At 31.2% G+C, this 17909-nt stretch overlaps 1 protein-coding gene across 1 annotated transcript; it reads right to left on the bottom strand.

The window, feature by feature from the left end:
* Positions 1-4934: 4934 nt before the first annotated feature.
* Positions 4935-17369, bottom strand: LOC147064273 (cytochrome P450 6k1-like). Its single transcript, XM_085958683.1, has 9 exons — positions 17356-17369; positions 16630-16794; positions 16406-16542; positions 15535-15665; positions 13239-13476; positions 12337-12558; positions 10642-10760; positions 8092-8215; positions 4935-5242 (listed from the first exon to the last, which is right to left on the bottom strand). Exons 1-9 carry the CDS (start codon positions 17367-17369, stop codon positions 5076-5078), a joined length of 1317 nt encoding a protein of 438 aa, XP_085814809.1. The 3' UTR covers positions 4935-5075.
* Between the last annotated feature and the right edge of the window lie 540 nt (positions 17370-17909).

Genomic DNA, 17909 nt, shown 5'->3' with positions numbered 1-17909 from the left:
TAATAGGTATTCTCATAATTAAGTGGAATGAAGTACATATGCCAATAATGTATCATCATATATATTTCTATTTATGTTTACAATGTCAATTGTATTAATTATTTGTTTAATTAAATAAAACACAATTGTATAGTACTTCTTCCATTTTTTTAATTAAATTTTTGACCGGTTTCGTCTTCGAGGAGAAAATTTAATTAAAAAACTGAAATAAGTATCTATTATAAAATTGTGTTTTATTTAATTCAACAAATAATTAATCAAATAATTTAATGCAGTTCCACCATGAATTGACAGTTGTCTGTCTTTTATAAGCTGGCGTGCTGGTTTCCCCCCCCCCCCCGGTTCAGCATCTATCTCGTTCCCTCCCATTGAAAACTTGCAACAGTTGAACGCGATAGCACAATGCTTTCCGTGTGACGTGTACGCCAGTTTATAGAATACAGACTCTAACACTATAAAAAAAATGTCAATTGTGTTTATTATAGTGATTACTATAATACTGAATGAAAATATCATTACAGGTATTTATTGACTACCGGAATTCGTTAAATATATACAAAAAAACAGAAGTATCTATCAATGAATATAGCTATAAAAATCTCTTTAAAACATTGATATTAAAAAAATATTATATAAGATAACAAAAGTATCTGTATCGAAGGGTGGGATAGGAGCACCATAAATAATGCACATTAAACATTGTTAGTCATACATATTTGTTTTTATTGAATTAAGAATAATAACTATTATATATTATGGGTTGGTTTTCGCAGGGTTTAATTAACTAACCAACACCATCTGTAAATTGTAGTCTTATTTCAATGAAAACAAATACGTATGACTGAAAAATAAACAAATACGCATGACTGACAAATTTAAGGTGCACTATTTATGGCGTATCTTAACAGCCCACCTCCACCCTTCGCCACTGCTAAGTTTAGTACTCACCTTTTAAAAATCTTGACCTTTAAAAAATATTATTATAGAACTGCTATATTTTTACAAATACTTTGAATTTGTTTTCGTGGTCGGATTAAATATTTTTATATTTGGAAAAATCCATTATCATTGCTTTTAAATGTCATTGTTGGTGTTTCTTTGTTTGGAAACCATAACGGTCAAATAATAAATATAATTATTATTATATTTCAATAGTATTTTTCAAATTTGTTGACATGAACCGAAATTTTTAACTGATTAACTTTTATAATAGAAAATATTCGTTTACCTATTAAATATCTAAACCTATGTCATTAAACCATAATTACGCTATATTAAATATTTTATTGATAGAAGAATATTATTTATCGATCATGGTTTGGTTTAGACAGGGCTAATAAAAAAATTTAAACTATTCAACACCATTACGCATTGTGTAATCTTAATTCAACGAAAACAAAGAAGTACGACCGAAAAGGTGTGCACTATTTTGTTATAACACACTTAAATTATTATGGTTTGGTTTAGGCAGGGTCTAATTGAATTTTTAAGACTAACCAGAACCATATCCAAATTGTATTCTTAGTTCAATGAAAAGGGGAGGACATGCTCAGCGTAGGTCAAAATTTAACTTGTATTGCATTTTCAAACCATGATCCTGGACATTCCTTAAACGTTGTAGATAATCTATGTATATAATTTTGAAGCCTTATTACCCTTTATATTTATTTTAAACATTTGATGACCGCATAAAGTATTTTTATTACAAAAAATAGTATTTTTTCAAACCTCTCGCTCTAATGTTTTAGAATATAGTCATATTTCAGTACATGCATGTGCAGTGGTGTTAAGATTTTTTACGTTTATTAATTTTTAAACGCATTTATAAAACCATTAGTATAATTTATGTTGACATTATTATAGTGAAATATTTACGATAAAAAATTATATTGATAATCTCTCTAATCCCAAATTTGACAAGAATTAGGCATTTTATTATTCAAAAAATGGGAAGATAATTTTAAAGATACTAATTATAAGCTATGTCTTTGACCATTGAAGTGTGAATCTTCTCCTGAATTCCAGGATTCATGGCAAGCTCGTACAAACAAAACGTGATTCCGCTCGCAGGCGTCTCAAATCCTGCTGTGAAGAACATGAACAGCTGCCCGGCCAACATTCGCTGATATCACAGATATCGCTGGTACCTTTTTTATATATCCTGGATATCAAATTTTCTTGAGAAATTCGATTGTTTTTTATTATTATTCCGTTCCGGTTACGGTCGGCAGCATAACCTAGTGACAATTTCTCGGAATTCTCATTGATGATTTCTCGAGAAATGAGAATTTTCAAAATTTCGAAAAAAAATATTTCTAGAGATTCGAGATCGGTCTTTTCTGATTATTCCATGATCCTTGAGAATTGTCGAGACGAGATTTCTCGATCACGACTAGATAAATTTAGTAATATTCAATGATTATTGCTTTTCAAAAAAATACTGCATTATTAGTAATAGATATTTTAACAATGTCCATATCTCGCTATCGATACTTCATTCTATACAATACTGATACCAAGTAGCTATACTTTTTCTTGACGACTCTACCCTCAACCACACCCACATCGCACCCTCGCAACTAAGCCGCCACAAGTCCAAATTTACGTGTTTTGAGTTAATTACTACGTTTCATTGCATATCGTTCATAGTATATTTACCGAAAATTTCATATCTCTAAGTCATCAAATTCAAGTCAAAACTTCATTCAATATCTAAACATATTTCAAAAACACAGTACAAAAATGCAAAAGGTAAAAACTTAAAGCTCTGTTTTACGTTTTTTGGATTGTGGCAGTTTAGTTGCGATGGTGCGACATATCTGTAACACAGCATCCTAGTACTCTGATATATCTGCCAAACTATAAAAGTCACATTGTAACTAAATTTATGATTTTATAGATCGATAGTACTTACATATGTCCCACGATGGCCGAGCGGCAACGGTCCGGCTTACAATGTCATGGGACCCAAATTTAAATTACGAAACCTTTCAAATACTTTATTTTGACTGCGTCCATATTTTCATTTTTTGTTAATTTAAAAAAAAAAAAGCAATGCAGTCTGGTGTGGAATACGTAAATAAGCAAAAATCTAAAGATAATATATTTCCGTACGTATACGTTTTTATTATAGTTGGATTCATAATTATTGTTATTAACTCTTTTTTTATCTATTATATTCGTTATTAAATATCGACGATGATTTTAAACATCTCTTCCTCGTTTCACTCTGGCTTAGTCAGTATAGCGGGCCGTATCTGTGTAAATACGATGCAGTAGGCAACATTCCCTCTAAATCATGGGTGGCCAACCCGCGGCCCACAGGGTGTCAACTTGTGGCCTGTGGAGCAGTGAGAAAATAAAAAAATATCAAAGGCTGCCGCTAGATGTGCTAATTTCGCAAATCGAGATTCGATATTAGCACAAGATTTTAAAAAGCACCGTATGCTTTTTGCTGCAATTGCAACGCCATTCTCCGTAGACTTGAATTTATTAGCGGAAAATTTACAAATGGAACATTGTGAAATATGTTGCGATGAACAGTTAAAGGAGAAGTTTCATCAGGTTTGTTTGGAAGAGTTTTACAAAACATATTTGGACAAGGAGAAATATCCTGCACTTTATAAACATGTTCTAACGATGACTTCGCTATTTGGAAACACTTACACGTGTGAACAGCTTTTTAGTCGGATTAATCATATCAAATCCCAAGTGAGAACATGAAGCACTGATGTGCATTTGGAAAACGTGTAGGATCAACCTCACTCAATATCGATATTGATGCACTTAGTTCTGCCACACAAAATCAAACTTCTCACTAAAATTTATTATTTTTGTACTACGAGTATTTTGTTTATTTTTTATTATTTAAAAAAAGTCTAATCTAATAAATATGTTTGATTCGCTTTTTTTATTTTAATAATATATATATAATATTATGTATAATATATATTTCTTTTTTGTTTTGTTTAATAAAAAAATCGGTTGTGCAGCCCGGTAGGAAATCTCATTTTTTGAATCTGGCCCGGCTGCTGAAAAGGTTGGCCACCCATGCTCTAAATGTTGTATTGCATAATATGTGGATCACAACTTTTGAACAAAAAATGTTTAAATATACAGTACTCCCATATTATCAAATTGTGTTAACCTGTGTGTCCCTGATAACTATCTTAGAAATCTGGGAAATTAGATGTTTGTTCTCCTAAGCAAGGTGCAGAACTAACCTGCAATTGGTAATGCCAATTGCGAAGGCAATAACTTTTTCCAAACACTTCGCTACGGATATTGATATCGGCTACGGCTATCGAGGGTAGTTTATTATATTCATGTATTGGTGTATATTATAATTGTTATAATAATGTAGCCGTCTAAACTGTCAAAACTGTCTATCTCGCTTTAAAAGTGAACATAGCAAAGAGAGTGGCTGTTAAAACATAGAACTTTTTGTCAGTGCATACGGTTAACTTATTGTAACAAGTAACCTCTCAATACATAAATATGATAAACTACCCTCGATAGCCGCCGATAGTAGCCTTGTGTATAGAATAGATGCACTGTAATGATTATTAAATGTTAAAAGTATGAATAGGTACAATAGAGGTGTAAAAAATAATAAAAATGAACAATTTCTAATGTTTCATAAATAATTAAAGACAGTGTTATATATTAATACATTTGGTATATTTCGAGAAATTGCAAATAAAGCCTTAAAGTTACGACATATTAAATGGGTTTAAGTCATGACAACGAAAGCTAAAACTCCGAAAGTCAGAATCCTGAATGATCATTATCCCCAATGACCAACTTCCCGAAAGTCCTAGCATCAAAAATATTACCATAAATATGTTATTTTAATACAAATTTTGTTACTTGTGTCTATGGTGTTCCCATATGACTACTATTAATAAATTCTTCTGTTATAGCTAGATAAGACACTAGTCAACCCCCTTTTAAGTTCTCTACCTATATTTTTTATTGTGGTAAAAGGCTACATATTTGTAGGTGAACGATGTACAAAACATTTTTTTTTTACATTTTCTACTTTTGACTTTATACAAATAAGTAAATGAAATAAATTAATTAATTGCTACGACATCTAATAATACATCGTCCATCGGTGTGGTTCCAAATCTTTTCGGACTCATTTTGATTGTGTGTGGTGTCTTGTCGTTGAGTGTGAACCTGAAGTTTCTCAAACTGCTAATCAACATGACACGAAGCATCAGCTGGGCAAATCTCATCCCTGAAAATATACAGAAAATTAATTCATGTAGGTATCATGTATCGCACCTTGAATCAATGTTAAATTTAATTAAATTTATTGAGTGGGTTAACTAAAATCTAATTATTGATTTGATTATTTCCTATTGGTGTTGCCTTAGTTTTTAATCAAAATTTTGAAAATAATTACATCATGATAATTTATTGTATATGATCAACAGAAAAAAATGGTTTCATTAGTGACATTTAGAATATTATTATATATTTTATGTTTTACTAGTTATTTGGTGATTTAAAATCGAGAGGGATGGAAAGTCTTGGTCGCTCAAAGGATGGCGAAATTTAAATGTGGTCACGATCCTCAGCCATGAGTGCACGACCAAGAAGAGAAATCATTAATTAATTGAAGAAATGATACTATTATTAGACATTATCCTTGGTAATGGTAAAAAATGATGTTTGGATTAGTTAGGTATCAACCTAGGGGCGGCAGGTTATATGAAAGTATGGTGAACCATACTAGGGTGAAAAAGTATAGTGAGACGGGCTGGTAATCAATTTGTGGCAAAATTTGAACGTTAACATTATATTATATGGGTATGTTATAATGACCAAAGTAAATCCTCTGCGATGCCCTGATTCTTTTTTATTGCGTCGCTATTTCTTGTAAGTTGTCGGCTATTGTTGGTCTGCTTCATTCAGCTGTATGAGAAAGCCGAGTCCTTGCCCCTCTTTTAATTTAATACCTCTTTGATATCAACTTTAACTAATCTTTTTTCTGTAATTTTACATGAGGCACATTCCTAAATTGTAGATACTTTTAATAATTAACAAGAATATTTAGATATTATATCCTACACCATTGGATGGGGTTTACACCCAGCTAAAGACATTTTTATTACGAAAAAACATTATAAACAGGTAAACTTTTCAATAAAGACTAATCATACAAGCTCTATCAATACCACATTTTACAATACGAATCCGTTCACAATCATTAAGTATTTGCAATGAGAAAGAAATCTTCTTTAAAGATTTTAAATGTATACAATATAATATTTGACTTAGTCATGGAACGACAGTAAATGACATTTGTTTTTCGATTTCCATATTGCATGATATCAAAAATGCAAGTCATACTTTTCTATTGATCTCGCATTGGACGAATATTCATTCATATATTTATCATTAAGCGACATAATTATATTACAATATTATGCGTACATAATAATTTTCATATTTTCACATAAGTACTTTAAGTACGTAAGCAAAAAAGTAATTACGGTATCTATTATTTTTTCCGTGCTGCATGATAACCTATTTATAAGACATGTAAACATATAGATTCTATCACAACATTGATGATGAAATAAATGTGTGATGAATTGGTCTGCAGAATTTACAAATAATAATTTAATTACTTAACTTTGAAATCACGTGATGAATGTTCATTTTTGTATTAGGTACACTATATTATATTAATAATGTGTGACAAATTGCCCAATAGCTATAATTTTACAATAAAAGTATTCCTCGAGCTACGACCGTGACACGTTCATTTTGCCACTCTGGTCGTAGGTAATTATTACAAATTCATTCAAAAATTCAATAATCTAATTGAAGATTTTTTTCATGGGCAACAATCAATCAATGAGAATTGATTTTGTGAATAAATTTTCTTCGAAGTCGAATAACACCTAGGTATATTTATAAAATCAAATAAATATAACATTACTATGTACATTAACGGCCTACATACGCCATGTAGGTAAAGAGATTTTATGGTATTTTCAGAGCCCTGGACATTCCTTAAATATTGTAGATAATCTAGTTATATAATCTTGAAGCCTTGTTATGCTTTATATTTATTTTAAATATTTGATGACTGCATAAAGTATTTTTATTACATAAAATAGTATTCTTTTAAACCTCTTGATCTAATGTTTTAGAATATAGTCATATTTCAGTACATCCATGTGCAGTGGTGTTAAGATTTTTTAGATTTATTATTTTTAAACGCATTTATAAAACCATTAGTAAAATTGTTGTTAAAATTATAATATAGTAAAATATTTACTATAAAAAAAACATAGTTATATTCTCTGTGATCCCAAATTTGACAATAATTAGGCATTTTATTATGCAAAAAATGGGCACGACTAACACATTTGAAGATAATTCTAAAGATACTGATTATAATCTATGTCTTTGACCATTGAAATATGATAAAACATCCTACAAATAATGATTATTTTATAATAATTATTGAGCTAAGAATAATGTAGTATGAGATACGCCATTTCTTTTGCTGGAATGAAATGCCAACGCCAACTTATCGATTGCAACAGTAGCTGATGTTTTTTTCAAACTAAAAAGTCGCATTCGACCAATCTACGGAGCTCTATTTGGCAACGTGTGTTATGTGAATAACAATGACGTCATATCGACGTATTCGACATGTTGCAGGCGAGATGAGTTTTTATGTGAGAGCCGGCTAAGCGCGGCGCTTTACCTAGAGACGTCACCCATGGTAGGTACCTACCTAATAATAGTTCAATGTGCTGCATTGATTTTTTTAGTTTTAAAATCAAACATCAAATCAGGTATGTTTACTCAAATTAATCTAGTTGGGTTTTCCCAATAACTTACCAATACCCAATCATTGGTAAATCTACAAATATTTTAAACTTAATACCAGTTTGAACAAAACTTATATTAATTACATTCATCTCATATAGATTGTGGGTTTTTTTGATGAGTAAATATTTAGTTAGTTTATCTTACGTTGATATCTTACAATAATGCTGACAAATAAAATGTCTTAAAATGAATATCTTCAAACTATATTATTGGTAGTAGCTTGTTACTTACCCAAACACGTTCTTGGTCCCGCGCTAAATGGGAAATAAGGGACCTCAGTAATATTAATGTCATCAAATCTCTCAGGAATAATTTCTTCTGGATTTGAATAATATTTTTCATCATTTTGTAAGCCCTATAATAAGTTTAATAAAAAAAGTGTGAGTATAATTATATTTTCTCCTTCAATCTGCAGCACAATAATGTACGTAGGTACACGTCGGGTGCAGTTTAAATGTATTTTTAAAAAGCTTTGGTTGTTAGTCCCAAACACAGATCTTAATTGAAAAACCACCATTTCAATTTTATTTTCTTGTTATTAAAAAATTATAACCATTTAATCGATCTTAGGAAGATCATAATATGGGCCTCCACAGAATGGAGGTTGTATTAAGAGATTTGTTTACGAGAAATGGATGTTGCTCACTTATTATGTCCATAGTCTGCGTCCAAACGCACGTTGAAAAACATTTTTATCTGTTTTGTCAGACCTGGGATTCGAACCCAGGACCCAACAACTTACCACAGACGATAAACTTAATTCATACTTTCAAAGATTAATTTCAGGATTTGTTTACCATTTAATTGGTTACTTAATGGTTGCTGCATTATTCAGTAATGAAAAAACCGAAGAACCATACTATTCAACATTTTAATTTTACCACACTCCAATCCTAAAACTTCAACCAAGCGTTATTTAAGGGAATAGGACAATTGGGCGCCGCACTGTCGAATGAAATAAATAGACGTTCGTTACGATTTTATACAGAAAGTAGACGAGGAATTTTAATCAGTTTCTATCTAGGTACTACTTAGTAGTTTTAATTCATTTTGCTCTTAAGGGGGGACATGCTCGTCGAAGGTCAAAATTGAGTTTTTATTGTATTTTCAAACCATGATCCTGGACACTCCTTAAACGTTGTAGATAATCTATTTATATAATTTTGAAGCCTTATTATCCTTTATAGTTATTTTAAACATTTAATGACTGCATAAAGTATTTTTGTTACATAAAATAGTATTCTTTTAAACCTCTCGCTCTAATGTTTTAGAATATAGTCATATTTCGGTACATAACTGTGCAGTGGTGTTAAAATTTTTTACGTTTATTAATTTTTAAACGCATTTATGAAACCATTAGTATAATTTATTACGAGATATTTTTTGTAAAATATTCACGATAAAAAATTATATTGATAATCTCTGTGATCCCAAATTTGACAAGAATTAGGCATTTTATTATTCAAAAAATCGGCAAGATTAACACATTTGAAGATGATTCTAAAGATACTTATTATAAGCTATGTCTTTGACCATTCAAATGTGATAAACATCCTACGAATAATGATTGCTTTATAATAATTATTGACCTAAGAATAAGATAGTGTTTTTTTGAAATACGCCATTTCTTTTGTCATTCCCTAGTGGTTAAGCTCCAACATACGGCCGTAGCCATAAATTTACAAACTATAATTAGAGTAGGGAGTAAAATTATGTTAACGCGCGTGTTTGAACATGTACCTAACCGAATTTTTTTTATTTTTTTTTTAAACGGTACATGTTCAAACACGCGCGTCAATACAATTTTACTCCCTACTTCAATTATTGTTTGTCAATTTATGGCTACGGCCGTATGTTGTAGCTTAACCACTGGGGAATGACAAAAGAAATGGCGTATTTCAAAAAAACACTACCTTATTCTTAGGTCAATAATTATTATAAAGCAATCATTATTCATAAGATGTTTATCACACTTGAATGGTCAAAGACATAGCTTATAATAAGTATCTTTAGAATCATCTTCAAATGTATTAATTTTGCCGATTTTTTGAATAATAAAATGCCTAATTCTTGTCAAATTTGGGATCACAGAGATTATCAATATAATTTTTTATCGTGAATATTTTACAAAAATTATCTCGTAATAAATTATACTAATGGTTTCATAAATGCGTTTAAAAATTAATAAACGTAAAAAATCTTAACACCACTGCACAGTTATGTACCGAAATATGACTATATTCTAAAACATTAGAGTGAGAGGTATAAAAGAATACTATTTTATGTAACAAAAATACTTTATGCAGTCATCAAATGTTTAAAATAACTATAAAGGATAATAAGGCTTCAAAATTATATAAATAGATTATCTACAACGTTTAAGGAGTGTCCAGGATCATGGTTTGAAAATACAATAAAAACTCAATTTTGACCTACGACGAGCACGTGGGCCGTTAACATAATGTTTTTATTGCGGATTTTTATGCCTGATCCTCTATATAAAAAATATAATAACTCTCTTGTCGTTGGAACTTAAACATATCCACAATTAAATCATTATTTACGTGTACATATTTAAATTATCATCAAGTATTAATAATATAATAATTTAAATATAAATAATAATATTAAATAAATATTTTAAAAGTATGTGCCTATAATTCACGAACGTCTATTTATTTTCTAATTTCATACGATTTCGTGGCGCCTAGTAGTCCCGGCGCCGAATCGTCCTAGACCCGTTATTATAATGCACATCTGCTAATTTCCAGTAAAACTTACCAGCATGGGTATCATGAGTTTCGTTCCTTTCAGAATCATCTGGTTTGTCCCAGGAATTAAATAATCCCTGGAACATACGCGGTCAATAAACGGAAATGGCGGATGTTTTCTCAAACACTCTGGAAACAAATAAAATTACTCATTATGTTTTAGAATAAATTCATATTATAATCTGTAAAGACCGGATTATATGCATTTGCATATTTAGCACACTCTCATCGGTAATTGCATATTTTACCTAAATTCTAGTAATTAAAGTGATGAAGCATATTTTCGCTATATTTTATATTTCGAGGCCATCAAAGGTGTAGTAAATGACTTCGATAGTGGCAGTTTGTCAGTCCTAGGAGGCATTTAACGATTTTAATATTTAACAAAATATAGCTGTGATTATCACTCATTTTGCCCACATACCTGCAAGTATTAAAAAGCTTGAAACTCAAGGTTTGGCGTTGACTGAATCTATTCAGTTAATGAATAAAATCCGCCAAATAAACTCCGCATTGCCAGAGGTATTCCCGCGTAAACTTACAAAAAACTTTAAAAACATTTTGTATAATAACCCAGGCTTTGAACCTTTGTATCAAATTTATAGTTTTATTAATGGGACAGATGAACTTTTGCCAGAAACAATAAGTGCTAACATAGCACCCAAATTCAAATACTGCCCAGTTACCTCAGTGGATGTGGAACGGTCCTTTTTCACTTATAAAAATATTTTGAGTGATCGAAGACACAATCTTATTACCGAACATCTGGAACAGTGCCTGATTGTTAACGTTTACAAGAGTAACAAAATGATAATTGTTAATTATTGATAATTAATTAATTAATTACTAATTGTATGCTGATTTTGAAATAAAAAAAAACTAAGGCGCCAGGCACATACAATCGGGCGTGCGGGGCGATCGCTCATATTCAATGTGAATCATCGAAAATACAATGTGATCAAATATGGCAGAGCACACTGGTTTTGACGAAGCGCTGTGCCCGCCCGTCCCATGATTCATTGATTTGTTCTGAGAGGCGCTGAAAATAATAAGCTTCTCGTGCCTCTTATTACATAGGTGAAGGGTAATGCGCGGGTGGGAGGAGTGTCATTTCAGTTGTATTTATACTTCACGGGCCTACTTCGCAGTTATCGCCCCGATCCGACGCTTTTGGTGGGCTTTATGCCTAAAAATTACTATTTTTTATTATTTAATGTTGCATATTATTTTGAAACTTTTCATGCATATTTCAAGTTTTTTATGTTGCATATAATCTGGTCTCTAATAATCAGTGTAGAATGCAGTTCTTACAACAAAAAAACATATTTTTTCTATTGGTTATAATATATTTTCTCAGAAGTGTTTCTCAAAATTATGTATGTAGAAAAACACATGTATCATTATTTCTAAATTCAGTATAAATTATACCATAATATTTATAATATTTTCCTCGTGTGTTCTAGGCTTCCTCCAGAACTCTCGTCAATTTGGCCACCTGCTGCCAATTTGAGACTTTCTCGGTAAAATGTACTGTATATATTTGACCAAAACCATAAGGCCGATTCACAAATGACAGATAATTATTTTAGTCGAACATCATTTTCATTTATATAAGTACTCTACCAGAGAGGTAATTTGTACGAATTAAAAAAACCTTGTAATCATTTGATGAACAATGCTTATAATTCAGATTACCTATCTTTACCTGTAATAAACTTGTTCATATACGTCAATTGGTTAGTGATCTCATAATCGAATACTCCGTTATGGTGCTCGAAGGCTTCATTGATTTCTTCTCGGAGCTTATCCTGAATTTCGGGATTCTTTGCAATCTCGTACATGCAAAAGGTGATGGCGCTTGCAGCAGTCTCAAATCCAGCAGTAAAGAACATAAACAATTGACCGGCGAGATTTTCATCGTCAGGCACTGCAAATTTAAAAAAAATAATAATTTAGTATGACAGGCACTAAAAATTAAATATACTTAGTGTTACCATCGTAGTAATTAATACACCGGGTAATACCTGTGTAACTATGGCCCCCATACCTATCGCTAAGGTTAAAGGCAATCTGACGCCTTTTAGTGGCGTTTTCCAAATAGTGTTCGAGGTAAATAAAATTCATTGTATTTTTAGCGATTTTTTTAACACATAGAATTATAGAGTTGTTGAGTATCAACACACATCAACCAAAAATTGCATCACACAACCATATATTTTAAAATGGTGGACATGCGTGTAACCGATGTATTATTGTGTAATCGCCATTAATTGACAAATCAGAAGTCAAAAAGATGAGTCAAAAAATGTCAAATTTAATTCTACTTATTTTTACATCATACAAATGAGTTGGGGTTGTATTTAGCGATTTAGAATAATTAAACACTTTTTGTCAATCGGCCTGATGACTTCGGTCATGTCTCCTTCGTGTATTGTGTTTTGTTTTGGAATTTCGACTTATCAATTTTTAATTTTTCTAGTTTATCTGTATTTTATACAAATGTTTTTATTCTAATCGCATTTAGTCAAATTTCCATGATGATCAAACGTTAGTAAATAATTTAATTACTATCATAATAATAAAATACTAGAGATTATTTATTCTCACCTATCATTTCTCCGTTATTTCCTTCCCAAGGTCCCTTAACACGCAGGTCCATGAGCGCGTCAATATAATCACCACGTGGAGGATGACCAGCTTTGAGTGCCAAAGCTTTACGCAGGGCGTCTCTCATCAGGTCGTAGGTCCACTTGGGGAATAAACCTATGCCTGTAGCCATCATGAACTCTGGTTTTAAGAAACATATGTTGACCCGCATTCCTTGAATTATATTTTCAGCAAATAGCTGAAATAAAATAGAAAATTAGTAGTGTCAATGCCGGAGGGTGGCGAGTCCATTAAACAAGAACTTGGCTGGAGAACATTTCATAATTTACAGACCAATAACAAACAACAGGCAATTTACAATATTCAGGTAGATTATTTTAACATGTGACATCAGGTGAGCGACAAGTGATGACATCTTGTCGTCAATAATTAGGCTGATCTCAATACCAGAATATCGCCTTATATCGTTCGAGGTTTTAGCTTTTCCGGTTTTTTTTATTGTTCTTACAATAATATAGATTATTGTAATATCAAAAATATTGTCATTGTAAAATTATAGATTGGTACTATTACATTTGTGAATTCTAAATTGATAGATTTTGTCGAATAATGACATCAGACAATTTTGTTCTTTACGTTACCAAGGTTACCGAGTATTAATGAAATATAAAATTAAGTAACTACTAAGTAAATAAACCTCAAATGTTTATATCTCGTGAATCAAACCACAAATTCATCTATGTTTTCTTGCGTTGCCCTGCAAGGTATGAATATATAGATAGATAATACTAGGGATTGCAATGCCGGTATTTCAAAACCGGTATTTTTCGATACCGAAATAACGGTTTTAAAAATCAGACAATACCTATATATTCGGTATTGAAAGTAGAAACAAAATGTATTAATTAACATAAATTACTTAACAGGACTGAATATTTTTGTAAGGTAACGCGATGTCTAGTTTACTTCCGTGGCCGTTCATCGTCATTGGTGACCAGCAATGATACGTGCTATAAAATATTAATATTTTAAAGATATTTTTATATAAATATATATTGGTAGATACTACTGTTTTACATATATTTCACGTATTACATATATTAAACGAAATATGTTTTCACATATTTCACGAATGCCGGTATTAATATTTTTGTTCGGCATTGAAATCCCTAGAGAATACCACTGTATTGACAGAAAATTAATTTGATTATTTCTTTACTATGTATTATATGTTTTAGTATTATTATAATTTATAATAAGTGTACTAAAAGAGTATTGAAGACATAAACAATTCATTTCATGAGTTATGAATTATGATGACATTTTTTATTATCATAGGAATAAAATAACGAAGCAATTATCCCTCATAATTAATAATAAAATTGTACTTCCATTCCGCATTTATCATAGAAGCTAGTTGAAAAAATGAATAGAAAATATTGTTTCCTATAATTGATTTAAACGACTACATTTAATATTCTTATAAATTATGCTGTACTAACTTCAAACATAAATACACTTTTTACGACATCAACACGTGTATTAAACTTTATCAACAGCGCATGCCCATCTGATGGTATTATTATGAATTTATTAATTACATGACATCATTATTAACTTGTATTATAGTACTATATTACATATATTGGTAGTATTTACACGTGTGTCCTCGATAATTATCTTAACAATTGGAAGCATTCATTGTTTGTTCTCAGCGGCTGCATAACTACCCTGCCATAGTAATACCAATTGGGAGGGCTATAACTTGTTCAACCAAATCGTTTCGGATATTGATATATTCCACCTATGCGAGGACGTGTGAATTCTTAAAATACGGTCTACTCAGCTCATTCTGCGTACTTATTTATACTGTTTTTCTGAAACTGCTTTTATTTTTTCATGTCATGCTGTGAACGGCTTGGATTTTTAATTTGTACAATTCACCGTTTGTAACTAAATTTTAATTTGAAATAAATAAAAATCGAAGACAGCCGATCATCCTATGTAATTATTTAGACTTGTTAGACTATTTCATACACTTTGACCTACATATTATGGCTTGCATACCTAATTAAAAACTTTATTTATTTCTAATATTTAATTATGTTTACTAAAATCTTATGTCATACTTCGCTCATCGTAAATAAATGTTGCTATCACAATCAACAACTTTGTAACCGGAAGTAATTCTACGTATTGTTTGATAGTAAATAATAATATTCCGACTATAATACTAATAAATTAAATGTATAATACGTTACTATGTTTACGACGCATATAATAATTTGTTACTCACTGCGTTTCCTAAGTGTTTTAATGAATCGTTTTCCGGGTCAGAGATTGCGGTACCGTCAAATCCAAAAACTGCATCAGATATGACGTCACTGGTGATACACGATGACAGGCTCTTGATTTCAATCGATGAACCTTTATAAATTAAAAATAATGAAAAATTATTACATGTAGTGATACCTATTCTCCCTAGCACTCCTTAAAAAGGACGGGAGAAGACCAAGTGGCTATAATCTCAATGGTGGAAGCCCAACTATAATATATTAGATACATTTTTTAGATATACGGGATCAGTGACGTCCCGTCCCTATGTCCAAATTGGTACCTACTGATACCAAATATCATAATGCCTAGCACATAATACAAAGCACGTCACCGAAAACGTCTACGTCTTTGGGGAGCGCATTGACTTGTCTTGCACCCCTCACTAATGGTACCTGATTGGCTTGACACGAGGATTCAAGAGAGTGAAAAGTAAGCATGCCTTGTAGAAAGGCAGTCGGAAAATAATCATTTGACGAATTATCGAAAGGAATATCTTAAAATAAAGACGTCGAATAAATTTCTTCTGGACACGTTCTAAAATAAACTCAAACCCTCTTAAGGCCACCAGATAATCGACCCATATTCAAGAATGCTACGCACTTATGAGACGTAGAGTGTACGTAAGACATTTGGATTCTTGAATGGTTTGGATTGTCGCATGATGAATCCTAGAAGACTCGCACGTAGAGCCGTAGAAGTTATATGCGAGTGAAAAGATAATAAATAATCAAAAATTATCCCAAGATCTTTCACCTCAAATTGACGCTTTAGTGTACTTTTTGACACATATTATAATATTCTATTACTTATTAAGTATTATCCCTTCTTACTTTCTCCAATTTTCTTCTGCAATTTCTTAGATACTCCAACGATTGCATCAAAAATAACCTTTTGCTTCTTCGCAGTAAAAATCGGCGATAATTTGGCCCTTGTATTTTTCCATTCTTTTCCGTGGATTGCAAAAAGGCTAAAACACATAAAAAATAAATAATTTAATTAAATTTATAAAGAAACATCAATCGCAATGAACGGGTATTTATCGTTTATAATTTACCTTATTGCGCCTAGGTAATCCGTCTTTTTGGATATTTTAAATATACGATTATTGAAATAGTCATAATCCTGTTTCAGAATTCGGCTCGCCAGATCGAAATCTCTTACCACTAGGCATGGGGCATCAGCCAGAAATATTCCGACGTATGGATGATCTGTATATGTCCTGAAAAAAATATATTATAATATAATATAATATGCATTATAACAATATAATAAACTACTAGCATGTCGGTGATCGAAATCAATTTAAAAAATATTAATCTTCAACTGAGGTAATAGTATTGGCATTGGGAGAAACCGATCCAAGTGATTAAAAAAAGAACTAAATAAGTATTAAATTTAACTTCGGGTGCCTCAGGGAACTCTGAAATACCTAGCGGGTGGTACCAGGCAACCGATCTCGAGTGCGGGAGAATATGGGATAAACTTAAACACGTGTAAATATCATACAATGTCATACGTCGAATACTGACAACTGTTCTCGGTTTATACATTGACGCCCATTTAATATTGGTGTATTGAAGGTTGCAACACACACTTCACGTCCATAATGCGTGGCTCATTTTCGTAGCACACTCATAAATTCAAATACCTGCGTCAAAATGTGGTATATTGGAATATAATATTGCCTATCGGAATTATATTTATTAATCTGTTCTGTGGTCTTCATACTGCCCCATTGCAGGTTGTGACGGTTGATGATGCTATGTATCGTGCGGTTGACCTATTGGATAGCATGATTAAGTTTGATCGATTGTTTTAATTTTATTTTATTTTTGTGGATCTTCTAAATAATTTACAATAATATAATTCATTTCATATTTATTACAACGTTTTTCTTAGCTTGTATTCTTATTTTTCCGGTGGTTCTTTGTCCGGTACAAATCTTGCAATCGATTTTTAACTAACTTCCCGACTAGCTAGACATTTGAAACTTTTAGAATATATCAGAACACGATGCCAATGCATTTTTTTAATACTTTTAGCCATCTTTAAGTAGAATTGAATTCATTTTCAGTTAATTCTGTTTTCTATGAAAAGTTATTTCGACACCATTATCGGTTGCTAGGGAACAACTAAATTATTAACATATACTTACATGCGTTACTGAAATCAATAATATGACATGTCAAGTACAAAAAAAAATTGATCGTGTCAAGTCAAGTTTATATAGTTCAACCGAATTTAAAAACGTTGTATATAAAAAGTTCTTTTTATCTTGTAATTATTTGAATTTTTCCACTTGCTTGCGAATTTATTTGCTCTGTTTTTCTCCAT

The sequence above is a fragment of the Rhyacophila brunnea genome, unplaced genomic scaffold (assembly GCF_057557595.1).
Source record: "Rhyacophila brunnea isolate RB1 unplaced genomic scaffold, BYU_Rbru_1.0 scaffold_8, whole genome shotgun sequence".
Taxonomy (NCBI): Eukaryota; Metazoa; Arthropoda; class Insecta; order Trichoptera; family Rhyacophilidae; genus Rhyacophila; species Rhyacophila brunnea.
This window is presented reverse-complemented; position numbering and strand designations above follow the sequence as displayed.